This window comes from Suricata suricatta, chromosome X, assembly GCF_006229205.1.
Source record: "Suricata suricatta isolate VVHF042 chromosome X, meerkat_22Aug2017_6uvM2_HiC, whole genome shotgun sequence".
NCBI lineage: Eukaryota > Metazoa > Chordata > Mammalia > Carnivora > Herpestidae > Suricata > Suricata suricatta.
The window spans coordinates 73,756,896-73,769,126 of record NC_043717.1 but is presented as its reverse complement, the minus strand read 5'-3'; the positions used below and the strand labels follow the sequence as shown (position 1 = coordinate 73,769,126).

Below are 12,231 nucleotides of genomic sequence, written 5' to 3'. Positions count from 1 at the left end.
AGGGTACAAAATCAATGTACAGAAATCAGTTGCATTCCTATACACCAAAAATGAAGCAGCCAAAAGAGAAATCAAGAAACTGATCCCATTCACGATTGCACGAAAACCATCAAATACTTAGGAGTAAACCTAACCAAGGATGTAAAAGACCTATATGATGAAAACTATAGAAAACTTATGAAAGAGATCGAAGAAGACACCAAGAAATGGAAAAATATTCCCTGTTCATGGATAGGAAGAATAAACATTGTGAAAATGTCATTACTACCCAAAGCAATATACACATTCAATGCAATCCCCATCAAAATTGCACCAATATTCTTCTCAAAACTAGAACAAACTATCCTCAAATTCATATGGAACCACAAAAGACCCCGTTTAGCCAAAATTATATTGAAGAAGAAGAAATTTAAAAATATACGGAAACAAACGAAAACGAAAATACAACAATCCAAACTCTCTGGGATGCAGCAAAAGCAGTTCTAAGAGGAAAGTATAGTGCAATCCAGGCCTATTTCAACAAACTAGAAAAAGCACAAATTCAAAATATAACAGAGTAACTAAAGGAACTATAATGGGAGCAGCAAGAGCACCCCAAACCCACCAGAATAAGAGAAATAATAAAGATTAGAGCAGAAGTAAACAATATAGAATCCAGAAAAACAGTTGAACAGATCAATGAAACCAAGAGTTGGCTTTTTGAAAAAATAAACAAAATTGATAAACCTCTAGTTATGTGCCTCAGAAAGAAAAGAGACAACACCCATATAGACAAAATCATGAATGAAAATGTATCTGTTACAACCAATCCCTCAGAAATACACACAATCAACAGAGATTACTATGAAAAATTATATGCCAACAAACTGGACAATCTAGAGGAAATGGAAAAATTCCTAAACATACATACACTACCAAAATTCAAACAGGAAGTAATAGAAAATCTGAACAGACCCAGAAGCAGTGAAGAAATTGAATCACTTATCAAAAATGTCCCAAAGAACAAGAGCCTGGGGACAGATGGCTTCCCTGGAGAATCCTACCAGACATTTAAAGTGGAGTTAATACCCATTATTTTCAAGCTATTCCAAAAAATAGAAATAGAAAGACAAAATCCAAACTCATTCTATGAAGCCAGCATCACTTAATTCCCAAACCAGACAGAGACCCAGCAAAAAAAAAAAAAAAAAAGAGAACTACAGGCCAATATCCATAGTGAATACAGATGCAAATATACGCAACAAGATACTAGCAAATTGAATTCAACAGCACATAAAAAGAATTATCCATCATGATCAAGTGGGATTCATTCCTGGGTTACAGAGCTGGTTCAATATTCACAAATCCATCAATGTGATACATCACATTAACAAAAGAAAAGATAAAAACCATATGATCCTGTTGGTAGATGCAGAAAAAGCATTTGACAAAATACAGCACCCTTTCTTAATAAAAACCCTCGAGAAAGTCAGGATAGAAGGAACTTACTTAAGCATTATAAAAGCAATTTATGAAAAGCCCACAGCTAATATCATCCTTAATGGGAAAAAACTGAGAGCTTTCCCCCTGAGATCAGGAATACTACAATGATGTCCACTCTCACCACTTTTGTTTAACATAATGCTGGAAGTCCTAGCATCAGCAATGAGACAACAAAAGGAAATAAAAAGCATCAGAATCAGCAAAGAAGTCATACTTTCACTTTTCACAGATGACATGATACTCTACATGGAAAACCCAATCAACTCCACCAGAAGCTTTCTAGAACTGATCATGAATTCAGCAAAGTCACAGGGCACAAAATCAACATACAGAAATCGGTTGCTTTTTTATACACCAATAAGGAAGCAACAGAAAGAGAAATCCAGAAACTGATCCCATTCACAATTGCAACAAAACCCATAAAATATCTAGGAATAAACCTAACCAAAGATGTAAAATACCTGTTTGATGAAAACTATAGAAAACTTAATAAAGAAATTGAAGACACAAAGAAATGGGAAAACATTCCATGCTCATAGATCGGAAGAATAAACATTGTGAAAATGTCATGCTTAACTAAAGCAATCTACACATTCAGTACAATCCCCATCAGAATTGCACCAGCATTCTTCTCAAAGCTAGAACAAACTATCTTAAAACTCGTATGGAACCACAGAAGTCCCTGAATAGACAAAGTAATATTGAAGAAGAAAACCAAAACGGGAGGCATCACAATCCCAGACTTTAGCCTCTACTACAAAGCTGTCATCATCAAGACTGTATGGTATTGGCACAAAAACAGACACATAGACGAATGGAATAGAATAGAGAATCCAAAACTGGACCCACAAATGTATGGCCAATTAATCTTTGACAAAGCAAGAAAGAGTATCCAATGGAAAAAAGACAGCCTCTTTAACAGGTGGTGCTGGGGGAACTGGATGGCAATATGCAGAAGAATGAAAATAAACCACTCTCTTACACCATACACGAAAATACACTCAAATTGGATGAGGGACCTGAATGTGAGACAGGAAACCATCAAAACCCTGGAGGAGAAAGCAGGAAACAGCCTCCTTGACCTCAACCACAGCAATTTCCTACTTGACACATCCCCAAAGGCAAGGGAATCAAGAGCAAAAATGAACTATTGGGACTTCATCAGGATAGAAAGCTTCTGCATGGCAAAGGAAACAATGAATAAAATGAATAGACAACGGATGGAATGGGAAAAGACAGTTACAAATGGCACATCGGATAAAGGGCTAGTATCCAAAATCCACAAGTAACTCACCAAATTCCACAAACTGAAAAACAAAAAATCCACTCAAGAAATGTGCAGAAGACATGAATAGACACTTCTCCAAAGAGGATGTCCAGATGGCCAACAGACACATGAAACGATGCTCAGCATCACTCATCATCAGGGAAATACAAATCAAAACCACACTGAGATACCACCTCACACCGATCAGAGTGCCAAAAATGAACAAATCAAAAGACTATAGATGCTTGCAAGGATGTGGAGAAGCGGGCACCCACCTGCACCGTTGGTGGGAATGTAATCTGGATATAGCTGCTCTGCAAAACAGTGTGGAGTTTCCTCAAAAAACTATCCATAGAACTCCCCTATGACCCAGCAATAGCACTGCTAGGGATTTATCCAAGGGATACAGAAGTGCTGACACATAGAGGCACATGTACCCCAATGTTCATAGCAGCACTGTCAACAATAGCCTAAATCATGGAAAGAGCCTAAATATCCATCTACTGATGAATGGATCAAGAAGATGTGGTTTATCTATATAATGGAATACTATATGGCAATGAGGAAGAATGAAATATGGCCATTTGTAGCAACATGGATGGACCTCGAGGGTGTCATGTTAAGCAAAATAAGTCAGGCAGAGAAGGACAGATACCATATGTTTGTACTCATAGGTCTAACAGGAGAAACCTAACAGAGGACCATGGGGAGGGGAAGGGGGAAAAAGAGAGAGAGGGAGGGAGGCAAATCATGAGAGACTCTTGAATACAGAAAACAAACTGAAGGCTGAAGGGGGAGGGAGAAGAAGGGGGTTGATGGCCATGGAGGAGGGCACTTGTGGGGAAGAGCACTGGGGGTTATATGGAAACCAATTTGACAATAAACTATATATAAAAAAGTAGTCCATTCCTTTTTATTGCTGAGTAGTATTCCATTGTATAAACATATTACAATTTGTTGATTCATCCACCTGTTAATAGCAATTGAGTTTCCTGTTTTTGGTTATTACAAATAAAATTACCATAAACTCATGTACAACTTTTCTATGGACATATGCTTTCACTTGTTCTCTTTAAATGAGTAGGTAAGGATGGTCATCTGATAGGTTTATGCTTACCTTTTAATGAAACTGTCAGACGTTTTTCCTAAGTGTTTGCATCATTTTGTATTTGCATCAGCAATCTTGCTATTTGAAACAACGTGGATGGAACTAGAGTGTATTATGCTAAGCAAAATAAGTCAGTCAGAGAAACACAAATATCATATGATTTCACTCATATGTGGAATTTGAGAAACACAACAGATGAACATAAGGGAAGGAAAGGAAACCTATGATAAAAACTGAGAGGGAGGCAAACTATAAGAGACTCTTAATTTCAGAAAACAAACTGAGGGTTGCTGGGTGGGAGGTGTGTGGTGGGATGGGTTAAATGGTGATGGGCATTAAGGAGGGCACTTTTCGGGTTGTGCACTGGGTGTCATATATAAGAGATGAATCACTGGGTTCTACTCCTGAAGCCAGGACTACACTGTATGTTAACTAACTTGAATTTAAAGAAAACAAAATCCATAATAGATCCAGTTGCTTCACATCCACACCAATACTTAGATATATTTTAATATTTAGACATTCTAGTAGGTTTATAGTGGTATCTTATTATGGCTTTATTATGCATTTCCCTAATTAACAGTTTTGAGTCATTTTTATGTGTTTATTTGCCATAAACATATATTATTTTGTGAAGTACCTTAAAAATTCTGCTGCTTTGTTTCTAATTTAATTTTATTTTGGGATGTTTGTTTTATTATTGAGTTTTGAAATGTCTTTATATATTTTGGATAGAAGTCTTTTTAGGAGATAAGTGATTTGCAAAGATTTTTTCCTAGACTGTGGATTGTCTTTTCATTCCCTCAACAATGTCTTCAGAAAAAGTAAGTTCTTAATTTTGATGAAATACAATTTATCAAACATGGAGCTTGAACTCACAAGCCCACGATTAAGAGTTGCAGGCTCTACCGACTGAGCCGGCCAGGCACCCCCATGAAGGAAATTTTATAAGTGACTATATATTTGGTAATATTAAGGAAATGTGAATTCTTCAAGTGTAATAATGGTATTATTGGTTATGGTTTTAAAAATTCCTTACATATTAGAGATATACAATGAGATACTTATGGATGAAATCTAGGATTACTTTCAAAATAATCTAACGTGTGTTTTAGGGAAGATTGGGGTGAAGTAAAATGTAAGTGGCCATGATTTGCTACTTATTAAAGTAAAATGATTGGTATATCTGTGTTTATTATGTTAAAAAATTTTAAATTTGATTCACTTGTCCTTTTCTAGCCTCTTAAGTGGAAAGCTTAGATCACAGATTTCAAATCTTTCTTCTTTTCTAACATAGGTATTTAAAACTCTTTCCCACTAAGCCCTGCTTTAATTCCATCCCACAATTGTCAGCATTACTCAATGCTCACCCTGTGTAGTCACCACCTGTCACCATACAACAGTATTGCGATATTGTTGCCTATGTTCTCTAAGCTGCACTATTCATCTCCATGACTTGTTGATTTTATAACTGAAAATGTATACATCTTAATTCCCTCCACCTATTTAACCCATCCCTCCCTCATTTTCCCCCCTGGCAGCCACCACTTCATTCTCTGTATTTAAGAGTCTGGTTTTTGTTTCTTTGTTTGCCTTTATTTTTATGTATATTTTCATTGTGTATAACAATTGTTTTTGCAGATTTTTCAAACTCTCTAATAATGCTTTTACATTGTTGTACAGTATCCATTGTCTCTGATGAGAAGTCTGTCATCATTCGTATCATTATGCTGTTGTATTTAATGTGCATTTTTTTCTCTAGCTTCTTTTAAGATTTTCTTTTATTCTTTTAATCTGGTTTTTCAGCAGATTTATTATGATGTGTCTAGGTATAATTTTTGTTGTTCTTATTCTGCTTGTAGAGTGCTGAATTTCTTATATCTGTAAATTTTTTTTCACCAAATGTGAAAAATTCTTGCCATTACCAATGTCCTATTAATTTTTACTCCTTTTTCTCCCTTGTTCTATCTCTCCTGTTATTAGGAGACCCAATTTACATTTACATTAAACCATTTAATATTTTCCCAGTGGTCATTGAGGCCCTATTCTTTCTCTTTGTTCTTCAGGTTGCATCTTTCTTCTGATTCATTTCTAGTTTCACTGACCCTTTCTTCCATTGTCATCATTCTGCTGTTATAGCCAATCTGGTGAATTCTTCTTTCTTATATTTCGCTTTTCAAATCTAGATTTTTTTTTTTTAGTTTCCAGTGCTCTGTTGTGATTCTCTATTTATTCACTCCTAGGAGCACATTTCCCTTTAAATCAACAAATATATTTATCCTATCAATTTTAATTTTTATCTACAAATTCTGATATCTGTGCCATTTCAGAGTTAGTTTTCATTCATGAGTCTTCTTCCTGACTATGGATCATTATTACCTGTTACTTCTCATGCCTACAAGTTTTTTTTATTTTTTAATGTTTATTTATTGTAACATTATAATAAATAAGAGAGACTGAACATGAGCAGAGGAGGGTCAGAAAGAGAGGGAGACACAGAATCTGAAGCAGGCTCCAGGCTCTGAGCTGTCAGCACAGAGCCCAACGCAGGACTGGAACTCAAAAACCGTGAGATCATGAGCTGAGCCGAAGTCAGAAGCTTAACCGACTGAGCCACCCAGGCGCCCCTGATGCCTATAAGTTTTAATAGCACATTAAATATTGTATATTTTAGACACCCTAGATTCTTTTATCTTCCTCTGAAGAGTACTGAACTTCTGTTTTAGGAAAGAGTAAACTCAGATAAACTGAAACTTAAAACTTTGTTTTCCCTTCAGTGGACAGAAGTTAAATCTATGTTCAGTTATTGCAGCCTTCCAGCTGTTCCTTTTGGTGGATTGTATGAATCCTCTCCTATACATATAAAGTTCAGGACTCAACCAAGAATTTGGGGGGAGTTTACAAGGAAATTTTTGGGCTTTATTCTTTGTGGCTCCCTCTATTGCAGGATACCTGCCATCACTTTCCAGTCATTCTGACATCCTTACCTCTATCCTCAACTTCTCAAGCCAATAAGACTGTGGCTTTTTGTCTGGATTCTAGCCATCTGTTGCCATACAAACTGAAGGGTGCTCTCAAGAGAAAAGCCACATAAGTGCAAAGTTGCTCAGTGTACTCCTTTTCTGTCAAGAGTAGAATCATCTCTATCTTTTTTCTGTTTTGGGCCACCCTATGACCATTAAGTAGGTGTTATTTTTGTGCAGAGTATTTACTTCTTATTTTAAGAAGAGTTAGTCTGATAAAAGTCACTGTGTCAATATCAGAAATGAATCTCTTTTGGTCATTACAGAAAGCACCCTTACTATAAAACTACTCCCAGGGCACCTGGGTGGCTTAGTCAGTTGAGTGTCCAACTTCGGCTCAGGCCATGACCTCACAGCTCCTGAGTTTGCAGCCCGCATCAGGCTCTGTGCTGATATCTCAGAGTCTGGAACCTGTTTCAGATTCTGTGTCTCCCTCTCTGTCCGTCCCTCATTTGCACTCTTTCTCTCAAAAAATAAATAAACATTAAAAAATTAAGTAAAAACTACTTCCCTCAAACTTATGTCACTTAAATAGGTGTTCAAGATAACACAATTTAATTATTATTAATAGGTGTTCTCTTAGAAAGAAGTGAGTCAAATATAGCATTGCAAATAGGTTTCTTTACATCAGGACTTTTAAACATCTTTAATGTGCTAGTAGACATTCTATAACCCTAAATGGGATATGCTCTTGAGATAGTATCCTAAAATTTTTCATATATAATTAGTAATATTCACTTATTCATTCAAAAATATTTATTTAGCCCAGAGAGTGGAGACTAGAGTATGAATCCATTTCTCCTAGCACAATTCTCTACCACTTGTTAATTTTCTAATTTCACTGTCAGTCACGGATTCAGAGTGGTAGGTTTATGCTACTTAATCCTCACCAATACTTACTTTGTAATTATTATATGTACACAATAGGGGTGTTGTTATAGGAAAAGTGAGATAAAAACAGAGGTTCACTAATCGTTATCTTACATGGACTAGATAAAAATATATGAAATTGCTTAGCATGATACCCAACAGAGATGAGTACCCTGATAAATGTTAGTTTCTATCTTAAGTGTTTTTCTCTTCTCTTGCCTATTAATTCAATGATTTTAACAAGATTGTTCATAGATAGGTTGGTAGACTACAGCTCTCAGACCAAATTCAGTAAGAAGTCTGTTTTGTATAGTCCAAGAGCTAAGAAATTTATTACTCTTAAAGGACTATTTAAAAACAATGTTGAAAATTGTGTGACAGAGATATTATGTGGCCCACAAAGCTTAAAATATTTCCTATATGGTCTTTTACAGAAAATGTTTGCTAACTTCTGATATATAGTCTAATCTTTACAGCTATCTAAAATAAGCAGTATGGTAGAATTAATTTTACTTAGATGCTGAGGTAGAAGCCCTGATTTAAAAAAAAAAAACACATTAAAACAGTGTTTTACTAAGTTTTCAAAGGCTCATCTCAAATCTTACCTTTTCTCCTTTTATACCACTACAGTCACATTTTGATCCTGGAGAACACCCATAGCAAGCCTATAAGGAAGAAGAAGAGGAAGAAAGATTATTAAATATGAACCTGAAAATCAGTCTCAGACTTACCCCTCAACTAAATTCAACAATTCAAACTTGTAAAACAAATACCAGAAAAATATCTGAATGGTTATAAACCAAGTATCTCTGGCGAAGCTTTCACCTTTATGGTACACATTTCCATTTGATCTTTTCACAATGAGCAGATGTAATTTTCATAATTTTAAAGTGAAAATATCATTTTAAAAAGACATAAAAATTGAAAAAGAATTAAAACAATTTCCCTGTAATATTATTTGCCACTTGTCCAAGCTCTTAGGAATGCTTTTTTTCTCCTAACATCACATGCAAGAAATGACTTTTCAATCTATATTAGCAATGACCTTGGTGACTAGCCAAAGACGTCTCATGGTTGAACTTGCTTGATTCTCTGCACTCATGAGCAATGATGGAGCATAAAATAGGTAATGCTATCCTTTACCAACTTTTTTCTTTGCTCCCACTCTCTCATGGCTTGTAGTTCAGTCTCTAATGACTCCAGTAAGTTTTACCATAAAAGTCCCCACAGACTAGATCCTTTAAAGAGCCACTACTAATTAATCCCTTCACTCATATTAAGAATGGAGATCTTGAAGCCAGAAAGATATCCTCCTCCAAAATAAGGACCCATAAGAGAGGCACTTGTCTAGCTCAGTCAGTGAAACAGTCAGTGGATCCTTGATCTCAAGGTTGTAAGTTTGAGCCCCACGTTGGATGCGGAGATTACTTAAAAAAATAAAAATCTTAAAAAATAAAATAAGAACCCATAAGAGAAGATAACAGATGACTTCTGCCATCTAGATCTACCCTATCCTCTGACATAAAGCTGAACTGCCAATAAAACAAATAGTAATTAGTTTAACATATGTAGATAGCTTACCATTTATGGACAATAAGGTTGTAAACTTTTCATTAAAGAAGAGGAACTTTTATGTGATGTAAATACCAAATACTGTGAATCAATGTCCAGCCTTGGAAAACTGTGACTTAAAAGTACCTAAGCCTCCTTCCCAACATTCCCTGTGTTCCTTTAGTCCAACCACTACCAGAAAACTTTCCCCAAACCTTATCAAATTACTGGCCTCATCCTTCTAGTTATAACTTCTAACCCACTCAGCTGCAACTAGAAGCCAGCCAGATGCTGGAACTCATTTTCCTAATGAGAACAAACAACAATTGTTTGGTGTTGGGGGTAACCTCTCACTCATACTGCAAGTTTCTGTTCCAGTAACAGATGCTCCTGATATTTCTAATCAAAAGGCTGTTATGCAGCTATTATTCATCATACATAGTTGATTAGGTTATATGCTGGTTTCATTATTATTCATCAACTACATTACAAGTGAAATTGACTTATACAGACTTACTCATCAAACATGAGTTGAGCATTATTAGAGGCCAGAAAACTTGTTAGCAATAAAGATGAATAAGACACAGCTCTTTCCAACATATAAAACTAATTCAACAAATACTTATTGATCACCTGTTATATGCCAGCCACTATGTCACATTAGGTGTAGGTAGAGACTGAAAGAACATACATCACTGATTTCTAATAGAAAGGATAATTCCATACAGAAAAATTATATAACAGCATGTGTCAGGAACAAAGGTTTATTTAAGATGTATAATATTGTTTTGTGCAAACATGAACTGTAGATTCCAAAGTATAAAGTTACAAATTTTTGAAGATACTGATTCACAAGAAGAGAACTGTCAAAGTTCATATTCACTGAATTAGATTGTGTGCATTATAATCAGTTACATGCATTAATGGAGGATAAAGGATAGTGATAATCCAAAATGACTGTACATCTAAAAATAATTAACATTTGACTTTGGAATGTATGTCTATACTTTATTTTTTTTAATTTTAAAATGTTTATTCATTTTTGAGAGATGGAGGGAGACACAGCATGATTGGGGAAGGGGTAGAGAAAGAGGGAGTCACAGAATCCAAAGCAGGCTCCAGACCCTGAGCTGTCACCACAGAACCTGATGCAGGGCTTGGATCTATGGACCAAGAGGTCATGACCTGAGCTGAAGTAGGATGCTTAACTGACTGAGCCACCCAGGCGCCCCTATCTACGCTTTAAATGTAAATATTGATGCCAAGTTTTCTGGATTAAGTAAAAGATGGTATAACATTCCATTTTCATCTTTCATGAAGAAATATTTCTTTTCAAAACATAAATTAAGTTTCTGAGAATAATGCAAAGCAATAGAGAGGATTTTGTTAATATGGAGAAGATACTATGTGAATTTTACTAATAATATTTTTGGCTTCCAAGTATCCAACAATATCCTCCAACTCCTAATATGCTTTGTAAACAAACAATATAACTTGGAATATGTGTGCATGTCAATTCGAAGGTAATTTTATACATAATTTTTCTTTAAAGTTAGTAATTTCATCTTTTTGCACTTCTTTATTACTTCACATGCAGCTATACTTTATAGAGGTAACTAATTAAAACATTTAATATTTGAATTCAATTTTAAAATTTAATTTCTATTCTATTTATTTCATCTACGTTAAAATTACACTGGTAGTCTGGGTGGTTTTGTTTTTTTTTTTCAGTTTTCAAAGGCAATTGTAATACACACACCGACCACTAGATGCCACTTTTCATACAGTTATAAGTGATGCCCACAAGGAAATAGTCCCAATTTGACATTTTGTTAATGGAGCAAACAGCCATTAATATTACTTAGGTGCCCAATAAGCACAAAACAGAATATTAGGGCTATGAGTTGTACCAAAAAATGTGTAGACATGTGTATTGCCTTTAAGAAACTTCCAATCTAGTTAAAAAAAAAACCTATGCCTAAATAAATAACAATAAAATTTAAATACAATGGAATAATGACATAGGAGACATTGGTAAAAGAATGAGCTCCAAAATACAGGAAATACATTCTGAGTTTACCTCAGAAATGGAATCATTAGGAAACTATAAACATGTCATTCCCATACCTGAGGCCTCAATTTTCTCTTTGGTAAAATGACAAATGGATGATATAATCTCTTTAGGAAGCTTCCGGATTTTACAGTCTGTGACTCAGTAGGATTTACCAAATAAAAATGAGTGGTATGGCTAATAATTCCTATCAAAGTTAACAAAGTGGGTTCCCTTGAGCCTGGGAGTGTTCATTAATAGTTCTGTAGAGAAGGCAAATAAATGGACTTCAATTTTGAAGAATGAACAGAAAGATATCTAGAGCAAATATGTCCATCCTAAGTACTAAAATCAAAAGACAAAAATTTTGTGGGCAAAGAGCCAGATAAAATAAATATTAAGTACCTCAGTCTAAGGACTTCTTAAATCCATATGAAAAAAACTACAATAAGAGATAAGGCTAAAGAAAGGAAATCTTTCCGAAAACTGGAAAAACTAATTCCAAAAAGTCACTGAACACTGTTAAAGCAAGAAAATGATGTAACTATAGTAACGTTTTAAAGTTTTTAGGGAGAAAATAATAAAAAGTATGGAATATTTCTTATTATCAAATATTAAAACATATCATGAAGCTACAATAATTAAAACAGTATGGTGTTTAAAAAACAGGCAGCTCAATGAACCATAATAGAAAGACCAGAAACACACACACATTATATGATAAAAGCTGGCATATCCAATAAATCTGAAAATAGTGGATTGTTCAACATATGGTGCTAGGACAAGTATATAAAACAATGAATTTAGATCTTAGGCCCCTACAGTAGAAACAAAACAAAACCAGATATGAGAATTAAAAGTAGAAATGAAAGCAAACTCA

At 34.9% G+C, this 12,231-nt stretch overlaps 1 protein-coding gene across 2 annotated transcripts in view; it reads right to left on the bottom strand.

Annotated features, from left to right (window-relative positions):
• COL4A5 (collagen type IV alpha 5 chain) overlaps positions 1-12,231 on the bottom strand; it is a 228,554-nt gene that overhangs the window by 124,330 nt on the left and 91,993 nt on the right. For both annotated transcript variants that reach the window (XM_029930017.1, XM_029930018.1), the window contains exon 2: positions 8,356-8,415. In XM_029930017.1, the coding sequence (XP_029785877.1) occupies positions 8,356-8,415 (60 nt within the window). The remainder of the gene's footprint in view (positions 1-8,355; positions 8,416-12,231) is intronic.